The sequence below is a fragment of the Tupaia chinensis genome, unplaced genomic scaffold (assembly GCF_000334495.1).
Source record: "Tupaia chinensis unplaced genomic scaffold, TupChi_1.0 Scaffold147417_1, whole genome shotgun sequence".
Taxonomy (NCBI): Eukaryota; Metazoa; Chordata; class Mammalia; order Scandentia; family Tupaiidae; genus Tupaia; species Tupaia belangeri.
In genome coordinates, this window is record NW_006207268.1 from 2,501,141 (window position 1) to 2,519,039 (window position 17,899).

Below are 17,899 nucleotides of genomic sequence, written 5' to 3' on the forward strand. Positions count from 1 at the left end.
CCACTCCAGGGCCTTCTCCCTCCTGGCTCCTGTCTGATCAGTCACGAGGCCTGCCTACTACAATTCTACTATTTTGCCTTGATACATTCTCATCTTTCTGGTCTCATTGCCATTTATTCCTGAATTACTGCAGTGCCCATCCAGCTGGCCTCCATGTCTCCAGCCTCTCCTGGCTCCCTTGTGTTGCTTGGGGAGCTGACTCCTTCACATGGCATATGAGGTTCCTGATGATTCAGGCCCTTCTCTCTGCAGTCTTATTTCTTCTTCCAACACCTCGTAAGGACGATGAATTCCTAAACTCTTGCTTTCCAGGCCACACCATGCTTTTGCTCATCTCTGGTCCTTTTATACATCTTTCCTCACCCCAAGGAGGATGGCCACACTGCAATCCCTTTTCCATTTCTCCATTCAGGATTTCGGGCAAACCTAACTGTGTTTTTCAAGCTGCCAGGTCCAGGACTTGATCTGTACAATTTACCATGTGGGATCCAGCCATGTTAGCCACCCTGCCATTGGCTGGCCCACATTTTTCCTTTTTTTAATGCCATTGGCTGGCCCATATTTTTCCTTTTGTAAATCCCTTCTTTCAAAATCAAGCTTCTGTTCACCTGTGAACCTTCCCTGACACCCTCAAATTAGACTAGGAATGTCTCCTTTGTGTTTTCCTTCCATTCCACTATGGCACTTACTGTGTATATTGGTATTTTGCTGTTTTTGTTTTTTTTTTTCTTAAGAGAGATTTTTGCTATAGGGTGTATGTGCTCGCTGGAGACACACAGAGAGAGACAGAGAGAAAGTGAAAAATCATCCCCTGGGGTGATGGTCATGCTATAATCCCTTCTTCTCCAGTCTCTTATTGGGATTTTGGGTGCATACATGTACCAGTGCCCAGCGAGAGTTTCAAGCCTCTGAATCTGGAACTTGAACCGCTTTTGACCCTGTGGGAGTCCAGCGCCTTAACCACTATGCCACTTGCTAGCTGTGTAATTACCATTGTCTCACATTAGACACCTGTCTCTATGAAGATGGGCAATATGACTTATTCATGGTCATAGTTGGGAACATGGTGTCAAGAACTGAGTGAGCACTCCGTAATATTTGTTAAATTTGAATAAATCGTAGGTGACTTAACTACAACTTAGCTTTTCTGAAGTGTAAATTCTAAGTGAACTGAATTTGGAGGCCCAGGTTAGGGGGGAGGACATAGAACAGAAGCTCTAATCTCCCATTGTAAGGATTTAGGTTAATCTGTAGGTCCTGGAGAACAACTGAAGGTCTCTTAAAGGTAAGGGATAATTGTGAGGGACCAGAAGTGGAGTTACAGTACAGAAAGAAGATTTTAAAAAAATGACATTATATATGACTGTGACAATGGGAGTGGCCTCAGAAAGGGGAGGGAGCAGTGAGTTTAATCGTTTTTTTTTTTTCAGGAATTTATTGAGACAAATAAATAAGTTTATTTATTTATTGGGAATTTTCTGTTCCTGTTATGGAGATGAAATGGAGTGTTAAAGAACAGCAAAGAGGTCATTTGCCTTTTTTATTTCTTTCCCTGATAAGGCTCTTTAAGTGCTTTAATGTATTTTGGGTGGGGGCATGGAAGTGCCAGAGTTCTTTCCTTGTGTATTTTCCTTGCCTTGTCTATTTTAGTAAAGAAAATCAAGCTGGTTCTAGGAGTCCTAATCTTTTTTGAAATAGAGAAATCTAATAGCAGTAACTAATTGCATTTGATTATACTTGAAAAGTTCATGTTATATATGCTCCTTGCTTATTTTAATATTTTCCCTGAGGATTGCTCTGTCCAGCTCTACAGAAATGGTACTCTATTTTGCAAAGGAAGATTAGACTTTTTTCTTTAGTTACAAGTTTTTAAGAGCTGAACTGCAAGAATATTCTGCCTACTACTCAAAATGCAGCTTCTAGGTCAGCAGTATCAGCAACACCTGAGACACTGTTAAAACTGAGGTCCTCGGTCTGCCCCACAGCACAGCAGGGAAGGGAGCCAGATTCCACACACCTGACTGTGGGTTGAATCCCAGCCCCAGCAACTTGAAAAACATCCCCAGCCATGTTAGCCCCCCTGCCATTGGCTGGCCCATATTTTTCCTTTTGTAAATCCCTTCTTTCAAAATCAAGCTTCTGTTCACCTGTGAACCTTCCCTGACACCCTCAAATTAGACTAGGAATGTCTCCTTTGTGTTTTCCTTCCATTCCACTATGGCACTTACTGTGTATATTGGTATTTTGCTGTTTTTGTTTTTTTTTTTCTTAAGAGATTCTGCATGCCCAGAATCCTGATGGGAAGAAGGAATGGAGGAAAAGGGATTGTGGTATAACTACACCCCATTAGGGAATGATTTCTCTCTCTCTCTCTCTTTCTGGCAATAAAAAATAATTAAGTGAAACAAAAACAAAGCACAACAATAACAAAGATGCAGATTATTCGGGTCCTACTCCATACCCACTGAACCTGAATATCAGAACTTAAATAAAATCTTTAATCATTTGAATCACACATCAAAGTATAGAGCACTGTGCATGTTCACCATCTGGTGGCCATCACATGAATTGCAGGAAGGGCATTCAATTCATTCAGGTGAGTCTCCTTACAGATCCATAGAAATGTATTATACATACTAACAGTTATATGATACTATATAATTTTTAAAATAAAAATACTGCATTTAAATTTTATTCGTGAAAAATAAGGATTTAAATTTTTAGCTCAGAAATGCACTATTTTGGATCCTAGTTTTAAGTAAAAAAATGCTGTTGATTTATTTGTAGTCATTTATTTGGCTTAAATGTGTTTACTCACCAAAATCGTGCTATTGTTAATCTACTTTGAACGTAAAATAACTAAATGTTGTAAGAATATATATAGACTATTTCATGTGCATCCATACCTTGTGGCCCATATTGAACCAACTTTTTTCCTGCTAAGAAGTCAGGAGTGAAATAAATCTTTTCACCCATTTCTCCACACTTTCCCATCTGCTCAGTGTAGGGATCATCATTCCCTGGAGGATTAGGTTCAGCCACCAGAACGTCAGCCTGAAATTTAAGACAACATTTTGGTCATCAGGAAATTTTAGCAAATTGTCCTTGTTCACACAGGAGTATTTCAAACAATTTTATATGATTTTAGAGTATTTTGATTTAAGAACATCTGAATTACAGAAAAAAAATAGAATTTGAAAGAACTTTATATTCTCACATTTTTGTAGGTCTCGAGTTTGGGTCTCATATACTCAGGTTTTGTCTTCCATGTTTCAGGAATCAAAATGGCAACACTTTTGAAATAAAATCTTTTTCCTGTAGCTTCAAACAGGTATGGAGATGCCTGGGTCACCATGTCCTGAGGAGAAAAAAATCGTACATAACTGTGATGAATGAAAATAGACTAAATCACCATCCTTCAAATTTACATATGTATTTCACAGTTTTTAAAAGTTTCTTTATTTCTTTCATGAATGAGAGAGAAAGAGAATATTTCCAAAGGGATCTTGATGCCATGATCCCAGCTTCAGCCAAGAGCAGACCCTAGACAAACTCATGCTGGGTGTACTCGGGGAGGTCTCCAGACTTGACCCTGGAACTTTCCCATGTGGGACTGCTTTATAGTGTGTCGTGTTTAACCAGTGTGCTTCAGCTGCATCCTGTATTTCATGCTTTAAGAGGCAACTTATTTGTCAAGATGGGAAATGTGGAAATATGTTTGAATAATAATAGGTTGCCTTTTTGAGTATATACCATGTATTCTGTGTTTCAGTGGCATGACTCTAGAAACAGATACCAATCCTGGCTTTACCATTTATTGTGGGACATTAGCCAATTTCTAATTTTGAGCCTCTGTTTCCCCATTTACAAAGCAGAAATATATATATATATATATAAGCCTGTGAGTTTAAGTGTCTATTTGTATGAAGTCACCTTCTCAAAATCCAGAATGGATGCCAAAACAAAGGTAACTTCATGGTTTTATTAATATGGAAGACAAGAGCATTTCATGCTGCTTATTTAGGAGACATGAACATTCAATTTCACAAGTCAAATTGTAATACTATACTTGGAGAGGTTTTTGCTATAGGGCGTGTGCGCTCGCCAGACAGAGAGATACAAAGCGAGAAATCACCCCCCAGGGGGGATGGCCATGCCGCAATCCCTTCTCCTCCATTCTCCTCTCGGGATCTTGGGCACACACACACACACACACACACACACGCGCCTGGCGTGAATTTAAGCCAGCGGGTCCAGGACTTGAACCACGGTAGACTACGTGGGAGTTCAGCGACATAGCCATTACGCTAACTGCTGGTCCCAAAGTAGAAAATATTATAGTGACTAGTTGATAAGGTTAAGATGAAGAACAAATGAAGTCAAGTGTGAAGCACCAGGGACAAGCGCTGCATAAATGTCAGCCATTAGTTTCACTGCGTTTGATTCTCTGAGGATCAGTATGTCGTGGAGGGAGAAACTGAGAATGAAAGATTCACAAGGTCTTACTAGCCAGTAGTAGTGTAGAGAAATTCAAAAACACAACTTCAACAACTGCAAACTCTAGATGTAACTGGGTCTTCATACTAAATTAAACTAAATTTAATACTAAATATTATGGCAGCACTTATTTCTAGTATACCTCTAAGAGTTTGATATAAGGAACAGGCATCATTACATATTTTTGAATCATACCTATCTTTATTTCTCTAAAATGAAGAGTGATAGTGTTCAATAATAAATACCTCAGCAGATTCCCTGAGATGCATTATGACAAGACATAGTATTATCAGAGACGGTTATAGAAAGAGGGTGTCAGGTCTACTAGGAGGACTGAAAACCATCGGCCTCAAAAGTGGGTGTTGGCAGAGGAATAAAGATGGATAGTGATGGAGACTGGTGACGGGGTGGGGATCCCCAGCACTTAGAGGTGGGAAGCAGAGAAGGCAACAGGGGAGATGCTGCAGAATAGTCAGTGCCCCTGAAGGAGATCAGAGACCTTGGTTTGGGACTGTGTTATCAGAAGGAGGCTCAAACGTTGCCCTCAAGCACTGTTGAACAATCACTGCAAATGAGGAGTCAGAACTCATGGCTGGGCTGGGCTACATGGGCGAGCCATTTCAGCCGAATGGAGATGTCAGCTCTGTAGCAGTGAACACAAGAGTGAGGGGAGGAAGTGGAGATGGCGAATACAGACAGCAGTTCTGAAAGTTTTCCCAGAAATGGAAGAGGAATGGAGAAATGAGGCAATAGCTGGAGTAGGACACCAGGGAAGTGAGGGAGGTTTGTTTCCATGTGAACTTAAATGCTAATGGCAAAAACTGATGTAAAAACAAAAGAAAAGTGAGGAGTGGGTTAATCATTGCAGAAGCAAATCCTTGTTGAAGCAGACCAGGGTTACTATGCTCCACTGCCTACTGGGGTTGGCTTTAACAAGATGAAACAGTTCATCATTTTCTGGGGAAGCATCACCTAGGTATTGGTGCAGGGATGAATTCTGCTCTGCCATTTTCTAAGGACATAAACTTTGAGAATTTATTTTATGTCTTTGAGCCTCAGTCCCCCCTGTCAAATAGTTGTGATAATTTGCCTTGCTAATTTTTTAAAAAGCATTTTTAATACTTTGCATCTTCCTCTTTCAAAACCTCAGATTTTCAGTAGTCACTAGTAGTTTAACATCATGTCAATTTTAAAAATAAGAAGAGCCCCAGAAGGTCAGAAAGTGAGTGTAGAACTTCGTATGTGAGAGCATTGTATTACAATTTGACTTGTGAAATTGAATGTTCATGTCTCCTAAAAAGAATAAGCAGCATGAAATGCTCTTGTCTTCCATATTAATAAAAACAAGAAGTTGCCTTTGTTTTGGCATCCATTCTAGGTTTTGAGAAGGTGACTTCATACAAATAGACACTTAAATTCACAGGCTGAGAGAAGGTTAGAGCTCACAGGTTATAGGATGGACTGAAAATTCCTGAAGGACAAGGACATATTGACCACCATGGGACTCCTAGTATCTGATATGAGGTAGATGCTCTGTAAACATTTGTGGAATGAATATAAGGTGGTATGATGAGTGACAAGCTGATACAGCAGTGCTGGCAGAGGCGGTGCCTGAGCTCCTGTGCATGAGGAGACCCCAGAATACTACCAGTGTGTGTGTGTGTGTGTGTGTGTGTGTGTTTGTGTGTGTGTGTGTGAGAGAGAGAGAGAGAGAGAGAGAGAGAGAGGGTGGGGTGGGGGACAGAGAGAGAGCCCTTCTCCCCGACCCTGCTTTCCTCATCTCCTGAAGTGAATTCCAGCCGCCTCTACAATTAATACAGTCAGGAGTGCAGGTGAGGAGGTGGAGCTGCTTCAGTACCGTCTACTGGTCTTGTAGGTGAAGAAATGGTCCTGCTGCAGCAAATTAGAAAGCTTAGATAAAGACGAGCTTGTCAAGCTTGTATTTGTTTTTGAAATTAAATTAATCCTTGATAAGAGTTGCTTTTCTTTTTAGGAGTTAGTCCCTGACCACTAACTAGTTTGACACCATCTCCGTTTGGGTGACCTATCTTGCCAGCAGACCCGTCACTCTCCATGACTGACTGTGTAAGTGCTTACAATGGAATAATTACTTTTCTACCTTTTACAAAAAGAAAAGAAAGCCTATCTAGAGGCATCCATCCCCACAATGGAACTCTGGAGAGAGTCTTTCCTTAGGAAGAACGTCACTGGAGCAGAGTGAGGAAAGGTGGCAAAGCCCGTGGTGAGATTCCCTGGAATATCAAATATAGAGGGAAAACTCACTCATTAACTACCGAATTAGGCATTTTGTTTATTCTATTCCACCTAACTCTTGAGATGTTCTTGTTATAGAGAAGAAAATGATTAAAAGCCGAAATTAAATTAATCCTTGATAAGAGTTGCTTTTCTTTTTAGGAGTTAGTCCCTGACCACTAACTAGTTTGACACCATCTCCGTTTGGGTGACCTATCTTGCCAGCAGACCCGTCACTCTCCATGACTGACTGTGTAAGTGCTTACAATGGAATAATTACTTTTCTACCTTTTACAAAAAGAAAAGAAAGCCTATCTAGAGGCATCCATCCCCACAATGGAACTCTGGAGAGAGTCTTTCCTTAGGAAGAACGTCACTGGAGCAGAGTGAGGAAAGGTGGCAAAGCCCGTGGTGAGATTCCCTGGAATATCAAATATAGAGGGAAAACTCACTCATTAACTACCGAATTAGGCATTTTGTTTATTCTATTCCACCTAACTCTTGAGATGTTCTTGTTATAGAGAAGAAAATGATTAAAAGCCAGCGTATCTCACACCAGTTCATTTAGGACTCATAACAGAAAGTTGATTTATTAATTGGAGTGAGAATTGATTTCTCAGGAGGAAAAACCCCCAAAAGAATGCAGTGAAGACATTTTGAAAGCCATAAACCACTATATAATACATATTGCCATTCTCATTAGAGATAAAACATCTATTTTCCCCTTTGAGAGTGTTCCTGAACCCCACTGTCTAGCCAGAGACAGAAACCCCCAGCTGTATGTTTCTCTTACCCAATCCATATCTGTTTTTTCAAGTGTCTGCTTCTGTTTTGCTGATGCTGTTTCCAAATTTACAAGTAATGGAAAACTCACTGAAGATTTCTGATTATTGAGCAGTTTTAGAAGATATGAATTTCCCTTTTTACCAAAGACAGTCTGAGTCTTTGGGTTAAACAGGTTAGGCTTTCTTGTGGGTAGCACCCTCACTTCCATTTCTCATTTGCTTTTGCTGTCATTTTCTACCCACGAACTTGGCATGTAGAGATGGTTCTCTCTCTAATCTCCTTCTTTCTGGGTTTGCCTCTGCTCAGAGCAAGGAATCTTTGGGAAGGACCCTCTGGGCCCTCGTATTAATACTATGAACTTTTCTATAGGGAGATTAAAAAGGGGACTGGCTACCAATGATTAAATCCACCATTTACTGAGTTCTTACTATATGCCATGCACTATGCATCCATTAAAAAAATTCATGATAATTTTAGACTTACAGAAAGCATGCAAAAAATTTACAGCACTCTTTATACTCTTCAACCAACTTGTCTTTACATGCCTGCCTTTTGAAATTTGAACCTCACAAAATCCTATGAGGTAGGTAATTATTATTCCCACTTTATAGTCCAGGACTCTTACTCATTACACAGCACTGCCTCTGGATTCAAAACTGGTCTCTGATGAAGCATTTCCTTCTCATTTTTAGCTGTTTACTATTGCACAAGGTCTAATCGAATGCCTTCACCTGGGAATAGTTTAGATGCCTCTGCCAGGATAGGAGGTATCTGTTTGCTTTCTCTTTCCCCACAGAAGAGGTAACAAGGTGAGATGCTGCCCCTTGGCATCCTTGAAAGGAGCCATTGCAATGGGGTTGATAAAAATGCAGGGTTTCCTCTCATCAGGAGATTCAGATTTAATCTTGGGCTCCTATTTTAGATGCAAGGGAAGGGGGTTACAATGAGAAGAGCAAAAGGAGAGTCTGGTAGATGCCAATGGTAAAATCAGGTACAGGACTTACCCTTTGTTCTTGCAATACCTGCCAAATGTGGCCAGCTCTGCTTCTGTGGAGAACTAACTAATTTTTGGTGAAATCATCCACAGCCCATAAGTATGGTCATCATTTATTATATGCCAAGAATGTATCAAATTCTGAGTTACGTGCATTGCATTTAGTATCTCATCTCTCACAGAAATTCTTATGGTTAAGTGTTCCCATGGTCATTGTTTCCATTTTTCATAGAAAGATGCTGAGACTTAGACATAAGAATGACATGCCAGTGTCATGCAACTGGAATGAGAGAACTCAAGATCTATGACATTATTATTGTTTCTAAAGGCATGGATAATTACCATCTTGAACTTACCTTTATGTGTTGAATGAGTGTCTCATCTTCTGGCACATTAGGGTCAATTGCAATGACAATGCCTTCATAGCCATTATTGTTCAGCTGAATGAGTGAGTTGCTCAGGGCCCCTCCTAGCAGATGAAGGGTCAGAATGAAGATAGAACTCTTAGATGACCCCATTGCTGTGCATCTCCTTTGATCTCTCCCTTCGGAAAATGTTGGTTATAGAGGTGTCTCTCTTTACCCATATATATATATATATATATAAAAAAAAGGTGGCTTGTCACCACCTTGGGTAGTAACCCCTTGACCTGAATTGATTCACTGTTGCATTTGTCTTCAATGTGACAATGATTAACTACAGCTTTGCCTCAAATTGTGTACTTGTGTACTTTTAGATGTTTTCATTGGAAGGAGTGTTGGTCTTGCCTTCAGCTGTGCCATATGCTCAAGTGAGGGTGGAGGAACAATCTAGTTCCCTGGAAGAACTCACAGGTGACAGGCAGCCTGGTTATGAAACGCTTTGTTTACTTCTTACAAATATTTGCCTAGCCAGGGGCACCCATCCAACCAATGCCACCTTCAACCTTCGCCTGTCCAGCAGAGGCCTGGTTGTTCTGCATATTCAATAAGCATTCATAAAGGGTAAGCCTTATCATAGTTGCTTACCCCTCATGGTTTCTTTACGTTCATCCTCATCAACCTTGACGGGGCCTCAGCACCCCTCAGCGCTTGCCTTAGACAACCCACTTGTACCAAAAGCATTAGCATGTCCAACAGATATTTCTAAATATTTTATAATGGTGACAAAAGGTAAAATTTATATCTCGTGTCCTAAAACAAATCCCCTCAAGTTTCATCAGACCAAGGCTGTCTCTACTCCATAGCTCCTACCAGCCACTCAATAAAATTCAAAGTAACCTCATTAAATTATTTTGCTGAAACTAAATATGACTTAGAATATGAACTATAGATAGCCCATTACTGTATGCCTTTTAAATTTGCCAAACTTCAACTGAAAATTCAAACTTGCCCATCATTTTTCTGTAGTGAAACTATAGAAAATGTTTTCTGTATCCCTTCATCCATAATATTATTTGGTCTTCAGATGGTGATAAGTGTCATTGGCATCTTGTCTGTCCCTTTTCTGTGATACTGGTTTCTAAAAATTACATTAGTACTTACTAACACAATCTTAAGCAATTACAACTGAAACATTGAAATGGAATGGAAATATTCAATTATAAAGTGACTGTCCTGGGCTAGCAGGTGGCATGAAGGTTAAAGTGGCTGTGTCTGATATGGTTGACTTCACAATTAGAGTCCTGGACCCAGAACTTCAAAAAATATGCCAGGTACATGTGCATACATGTCCAAAATCTGAGAGAAGAATGGAGGAGAAGGGATTGTGGTGTGGTGTTCAACCCTGGGAAATGCTCTCACGTTCCCTCTCTCTCTCTTTCTCTGGCAAGCACATGGACCCGACAACAAAAAAACTATAAATAAATAAATCATCCAGATGATCCAAAATATGCTTTTATATTAAAACATTCATACCTATATTATACATATGAAATTAAAAGAAAAAGATCCCATAATATCTCAGACCCCCTAACAATATCTTTGCCTAAATTCCTTGGAAAACAGAGCCTGAGGCAAGCTGTGTGCTGTTGGTTTATTTGAGAGTTTAATCTCAAAATAGTGAGAATGAGAGAAGGAGGAAGTGGGTCTGGGAAGCAATGAAAAATGTTATTAACCTGGAGATTGCCATACCATGAAGAAATTTAGCAGGCCAGCCTGCAGGTACACATGTCCTGCCTCTGGGATGTCCCCTAAGGGGATACACAAGGAAGCAATTCCTTGGAGCAATCCTTGGAGGGAGGAAGGGGAAGTGGCTCCCTCTCATCTTATACTGGTGATCAACTCCTCTAGACTTCCCGGCTGTGTCATCCAGCCCCTCCAGCTGCTTTGTGGAAAGAGACTTCATGCTTGTGGTGTGAGAGGAATCAGGGATTCCAGTAGATGCCAGGTTGACCTCAAGCAGTGGAACCAATTTGGCCTGCAAGGAATACATAGTGACTATTCCAGTCTGTTATTTGCTAGTAACAGAAATAACCTGAGTTTGGAAAATTATAAAGAATAGAAACTTTCGGGAACCAGCAGTTAGCGTAATGGCTATGTCGCTGGACTCCCACGTAGTCGACCGTGGTTCGCATCCTGGACCCGGTGGCTTAAAACTCACGCCGGGCGCGTGTGCGTGCGTGCCCAAGATCCCGAGAGGAGAATGGAGGAGAAGGGATTCCGGCGTGACCATCCCCCCTGGGGGGTGATTTCTCGCTTTCTGTCTCTAATGTCTCTCTCTGTCTGTCTGGCGAGCGCATGCGCCCTATAGTGAAAATCTCTCCAAAAAAAAAAAAAAAAGAATAGAAACTTTGGACGAGCAGTTGGCATAATGGCTATGTCGCTGGACTCCCATGTATATTAAGCCCTCTAGGCTTACTCATTTTACCTTAAATGATAGGATTTTCTTCTTTGTAATGGCTGAATAGTATTCCATTGTATTGATTTTCTCATTTCTTTATTGATGAACACATTTTCTTTATCCATTTGTTTGTTGATGAACACTTAGGTGATTCCATATCTTGGCCATTGTGACTAGTGCTGCAATAAACATTGGGGTATAGATATCTTTACAACACAGTGATTTCCATTACTTTGGAAATAGGCTTGTTAGTGAGATTGCTGAATCATACTACAGTTCTGTTTATAGTTTTTGAGGAACTTCCATGTCATTTTCCATATTAACTGTACTAATTCATGTCCCACTATTATGGTTTGTAATCCTCCCAAAATTCAGATGTTGAGATCTGGCTGTGATAGGATTAAGAGGGTGAACACTTAATCAGACTGTGGTGTTGTAAATGGTACAGCCTTTCGGGAGAAATTACAATAAGGTCATTAGGCAGGCTAACATGATTGACTCCTGGTGGGTTTTTTAAGGGGTGGGAATGAGACAGAGAGACTCAAGGACACAGAGGATCTGCCCTGATCTTGACTTTGTAATATGACGCCTCGAGTTTCTACAAAACCCCCTCCAGTTGTAGTCCCTGGATCTTAAACCTCCAAACCATGAGTTGAAACAAACTATTTTTTTAAATGACAAAACATCCAGACTCAGATATTTCCTGTTATTAGCAACTAAGCAGACTAAGACACTCACCAGCAATGTAAAAGAGCACCCCTTTCTCTGCAACCTTCCTGGCATTTGATTTTTTTTGCCTTTTTGCTCATAGCCCTTCTAACTGGGGTGAGACGGTATCTCATTGTAATTTTTATTTGCATTTTCTTAATCCAAATCATCTTTATTTTTATCAACTTCATGATTGCTTGTTCTTTCGATTACTGAGAGAGGTATGCTAAAATCCCCAATTATTGTGAGTTTGTCTTTTTTTTTTTCCTTTCTTATTTCCTTTCTTTCTTCCTTTCTTCCTTATAGGTTGTGTCAACTTTCACTTTGGATTTATTTAAAGCTGTTGTACGGTGAATACAAATTCAGTACTGCTATATAATTATCCTTACAAATGTCTTTTCTATCTCTATTAATACTTCTTGCATAATATCTTTTTATAATACTAATCATGGTACACCAGTGTTTTTTGAATACTGAAAATTAAAAAAAGTGAAACTAATATAACATGGAACAATGCAAGGGACATGAAATTCACTTAATAAACAAAAGTATCTTTAAACTTTCCCTTCATTCCCACCTAAACAAATCTTAACCTTAGAGGAACAAATGGTAGACTAATCAAAAAAGAAGAAGAAGAAAGCTAGGGCTTTACATGGAATTCTATCACATAAAAATGAGTAAAATGGGGAAAAGCAGGTGGTGTAATGGTTACATCACTGGACTCTCACATGGCTGACCACAGTTCAAGTCCCAGACTTGGCAGCTTGAAACTCACACTGGGTGCATGTGTGTTTGCATGCCCAAAATCCCAAGAGAAGAATGGAGGAGAAGGGATTGTAGTGTGGTTTTCCCCTCTGGGGGATGATTTCTCACTTTCTGTTTCTCTGTCTCTCTGGTGAGCATACCCACCTTATAGCAAAATCTCTTTCTAAAAAAAAAGAAAAAAAAAGTAAAACTGAGCAAAATGTAATTCAGAGACTTAAATATTTAAGAGTCAATTTTAAGCTCTTCACCTTGCCTCACAGTGCCTCAGTATGCCTCTGGTCTCCAGCCTCCATCTCATTACTGCCTTTCTTAATTATATTGTAAGGCTTTGAAGAAAAAGACATTCGTACATAACTAATGGAGATAAATTGATACAAATGTTTTAAAGGGTAATATTCATCACAATTTAAGTCTGTGTACCTTTAGCAAACAATTCTACTCCCGGCAATTTACCCTACAGTCATACCCTATAGCAGATGCATAGGGTGACACGTTCAAGGGACAAACTCATACAGGTGCCTGAGTTTATATATACAAGGGTGTCTCACAAACCCTGCTTTATAATAGCAAGAAAGTGAATTATCCCAATGTCTACTAATAAAAGAACAAATAAGCTTCTTTATTTAAACTTTTTTTTATTCACCACATCTTTCCTAATCATCTATACTTTTTATAATAGCACATGTTACTTTTATAATTGAAATAAATTTATAAATAAAACATGTTTATTACCATTTTGTAACTGTACATGTTTGTGGGGTATAATGTGATTTTTTTTTCAGTACAAATATACAAATAGTGTTAATGTGCTTTAGTTATTCCTATTATTGGTCTTTAAATTTTATAAGAAATATTGAGAGGGTCTATTAGTAAGATTGTTCGGTTTCATACTGAAAAAGTTGTTAAACAAATTTTGTTATTGTTTGTACATGTTCATAAGCTGCTGGTGTATGCCAAAAGTTAGGGATGCCGAAAATCAAAAAAATTTGACCAATATAGGTGTATGAAATTCTATTTTTACAAGCTTACTAGCTCCTCTAAAAACATGAAATTTCCCAAGGTGGAAGAGGATAATATAAGCATGGGCAGATATTAAAAATTGGGCCTATATCTATCTGAGACAAAAGCTGGAAAACTCCTGTCTGACAGCTTAGTAGGGTAGGAGTCTTAAGGAATGGGGTGAGACAAGTTAAGGCTAGAGCTCCAGGCTGCCGTCTCCCCAAGTCCTCTGCCACCTTGTACTCCTGTTTCTTTTAGTTAGGCCTCTTCTCCACTGGACTCTCCCCTTAGTTAATCAAGAGGTCTAGCTAGAGAAACAAGAATTTAGATTAGGCTAGGGCTTTTGTAGAGGCAATAAGGCAGATGCTTTGTAAAGCTGTAAACTGGGCTTTGCCCTCCTGACAGTACTCAGCCACTCCTTGAAGGATCTATTAACACTTAGGTTCACTTCTCAGTGTAGGGACAATCCAGAACAGACAGACATCAGATATCAGAAATTTTCCAATATAACTCACAGAAGTGCTATAACAAAATTGGCAAGGCACCTTAATCTTTGATTTAACTCTCATTTTAACGGCACCCAGTAGTCACTCGTGGTAATCCTGAAGGCTGGGAACTTCTCTGAGGGCAGGATCCGGAAACAGCCCAGATCAGAGCCTCTGCCTTAGAGGAAACTCTGTTTCCAATACAGGCAGGCTGGGCACTGAACAATGCCCATGATTAATATCCTCATGTCCCCCACCGGGGCCTTGGCCCCAGTGTGGAGTTGCTAACTAGAGATGAGACAGAATGCACTGAGCTCTGAAGGGAGCTTGGAACTTCTAAAGTCCATGCTGGCTTTTGAAATTGAGAAACGAGGGACCAGCAGTTGGCATAATGGCTATGTCACTGGACTCCCATGTAGTCGATTGCGTTTCGATTCCTGGACCCTGTGGCTTAAACTCACGTCAGGCGCATGTGCTTGCATGTTCAAGATCCCAAGAGGAGAATGGAGGAGAAGGGATTGCAGCATGGCCACACACACACACACACACACACCCCGGGGGTTATTTCTCGCCTTCTGTCTCTGTCTCTCTCTGTCTTTCTGGTGAGTGCATGCACCCTATAGCAAAAACCTCTAAAAAAAAAAAAAAAAAAAAAGAGAGAATGGCTATCTCAGAACAGAAGGGGAAAAAAGGGAGAAAAACTAAAAGGTACAAAGCATGTTGTTGAAGGTTTGAGTTATAAGACTCTAAGAGTTAAAAAAATTAATCAAGTTAATGCTCTAAAGCTAATTGTACTATCTTTAAATGTTATATACAGTAAAACAACTGATTAGAGGAGCCCCTCCAACTAGTCTAGATGGGACCTCACATAGTTGTACTGGTTACTCCTACCACTGTTAAAGTTAGCTTTTAAGTCTGTCACACTGAAGCCAAATGGACTGCTTCTATGGACTCACCAGGGCCTTGGTCCATATAAATAAGCCAGGAAGGCCCCTCTGGACAATATTTCAGAGACCAGAGAGCAACAGCTATATTCTATTCACTCCAGAGACTGACTACTCTTAAGTCAGGCATTGTCAGGAATATGGCTCAGCAGCTCCATGACCAGATGGTCGGAGAAAGGACAGGCTGCTGCTGACTCATGGGATAGTTAGAGTGGCCTCTGGTAGTAGGCTCCTTGGCCCTTGCTCCTGTTAAAGTCCTCTATTAGCCATGCTTTTAATTTTGACTTTTAGGTCTAGTTTACTCAATTTTCTTACCCAATCTATCTCCTACAGGATGAAAGTCATTAAATGCTAGTTACCTCTGAACCTAGAGCCCAAATATACCAGGCACTGCACTGCCAGGATGACTCTCCTTAACAGATATTTGAGGAGACTCAAAAAGAGAATATAATAATGATTTCTGTTTTGTGAGAAATTTTGTTATTTCCATAAGTACCAAACCAAATGCTGTTCTGCTTCCATAAACTGCTTGCATTGTCTCAGGAAGTATTGTCTTATGATCTCCCTGTAAACGACTAAACCTAGTGGCTGCATACCATGAATATTGGCCCAAGACAACCCTAGCAGACACTCCCGCTGTGAGCAACTGTGCTCAGCAACTGGAGATCATGAAATCAGCCCAAGTCAGTTCAAACTGGACTTTAAATTTGGTGAAAGTTCTTACCTGCCAAAGGAGAGTATCACCCTGCCCTATAGCTGATACTGAGGAATCAATTATTTGATCCTCATAAAAGAGAAGTGGGGAATGAAGCAGGCAAGACTCTATCTTGGATGAGCACCTTCATTATAAACTGTGAATTCCTGTGACTAGAAACTTGCCTTCTCTTCCTTTGCCTAAGAGTAAACAGTGATTAACACTCCTATTGTCTTTAAACTCCACTCCTTATATGGAGAGACCCTGAATTCATGAATAACTCAGGGTTGATAGCTATTTTAAGGTATCTGTTCTCTGGCAAACTTAGTACCTCTTTCTGGAGCTACAGGCTAACCTGAAAACCTTGAATGGATTAGTATCTTGAATAGATTAGTGCCTTGGGTAGATGAGACTTCCTGCTTCTCTGACTCCTCCCTTTGATGCTGTGTAGGCAGGATAGGAGCCCAATCCCACCCCATGACCTCCCCTTCCCCAATTCGCCCATAAAAGTCCTTGTCCAACCCCTAGTCAGGGTCAGAGATTAAGAGTGTTAACTCCTCCATGCCCGCTGGCGTAATAAACAGTTCTCCTAATCCAATTGCTGCTGTCCATTCCTCAGCATCTGGTTTTCTGCAACATATTCCCCTCTCAGGATTTTAGGCACGCACAGACACATGTCCTGTGTGTTTTTCAGGCCACTGGGTCAAGGACTGGAACTGTGCTGTCAGCCACATGGGACTCAGCCTCCTTATCCACCACACCATTGGGTGGCTATCACCCAACTGTATTTTATAACACTAATACTGTTCCTCTTACCTATTTGTAATGTTTTTAATCAACAAATGTATTTTTTTTCCTTCCTACACTTCCCAGACTCTTCTACTCTTAATTTCTATTTTTTCTTTTTCTTTACCCTTCCATTTCACTATCTCTTTAATTTTATCTTCTTCATATTCTTGCTTCTTCTTTCCTATATTGGTGTGAAGAAGGAGATGCCAATTTTTTAAATATTCCTTTTAGATGCTTGTTAATTTATATTTCTTCAGATTATAGAACCAGTTATATAAAAGTAATTGCCAACTTCTATGGATAGCTTCTCCCTTCTTGTGACCTTGAAGCAAGTGTTTTCTGAAAGCAGCTTTTGATAAGACTCAGCAGCTTGTAGCTGAGAGAGAATGGGAAATAAAATTGGCCACCATCTGGGTAACTCTCCACCCATCCCAGGAACCATTATGCTGATAAGAGCTATCCATTCTGAAGGTTGGAAGGAGGTATTTCTTTTGACCTTTGGAGACAAGCTCTAATTACCTCCAAGCACATGTGTTGATGTCTTTGATTGCTTTTCTCTCTACCATCATGAACTCTGTGATCTGTATCTCTAACTTTAATATCTTCTTTTTTTTTAAAGGTTTTTGCCATAGAGTATGAGAAATCACCCCTAAAGGGTGATGGCCACGCCACAGTCCCTTCTCCTCCATTGTGTTCCTGGGATTTGGGGCATGGATTCATACACACCTGGCATGATTCTCAAGCTGCCAGGTTTAGGACTTGAACCATGGTCCACCATGTGGTAGGCCAATGCCTTAACCACTATGCCACAGTTTTCATATCTTATTTTGCCTTTCTTTGTGCCTGATCTGTACTTTTTCAACTTCCTAGATATATACACAGGAAATCAGTTTCTTCTTTCATACTTCACTGTTGATCTGTTTCCACTCACTATACTTCTGTTCCATTTCCCTGTATTTTGCACTTACAGATCTGAACAGAAATCTTAACACATAATGTAACATCCACCCAACTTTATATAGGTCTTCCTTCTTTAATTTTTTCATCAGTTGGATTTTCTTCCAGACTTATTAACCCAATCCTCCATCATGGAACACCTTCATTTTATTCTAAGTTTAGTTTTCTCTTCTTTCTTCTTGACTTCATTTAAATCTGATTCAGCTTG

At 40.0% G+C, this 17,899-nt stretch overlaps 1 protein-coding gene across 1 annotated transcript in view; it reads right to left on the minus strand.

Annotated features, from left to right (window-relative positions):
• The window catches only part of CLCA1 (chloride channel accessory 1), a 38,027-nt gene extending 28,965 nt beyond the window's left edge, over positions 1–9,062 (minus strand). Inside the window, exons 1-3 of the mRNA XM_006169706.3 lie at positions 8,887–9,062; positions 3,218–3,358; positions 2,907–3,054 (exon numbers count right to left, since the gene is read on the minus strand). Coding sequence (XP_006169768.1) covers positions 2,907–3,054; positions 3,218–3,358; positions 8,887–9,048 — 451 coding nt within the window. The 5' untranslated portion in view covers positions 9,049–9,062. The remainder of the gene's footprint in view (positions 1–2,906; positions 3,055–3,217; positions 3,359–8,886) is intronic.
• Between the last annotated feature and the right edge of the window lie 8,837 nt (positions 9,063–17,899).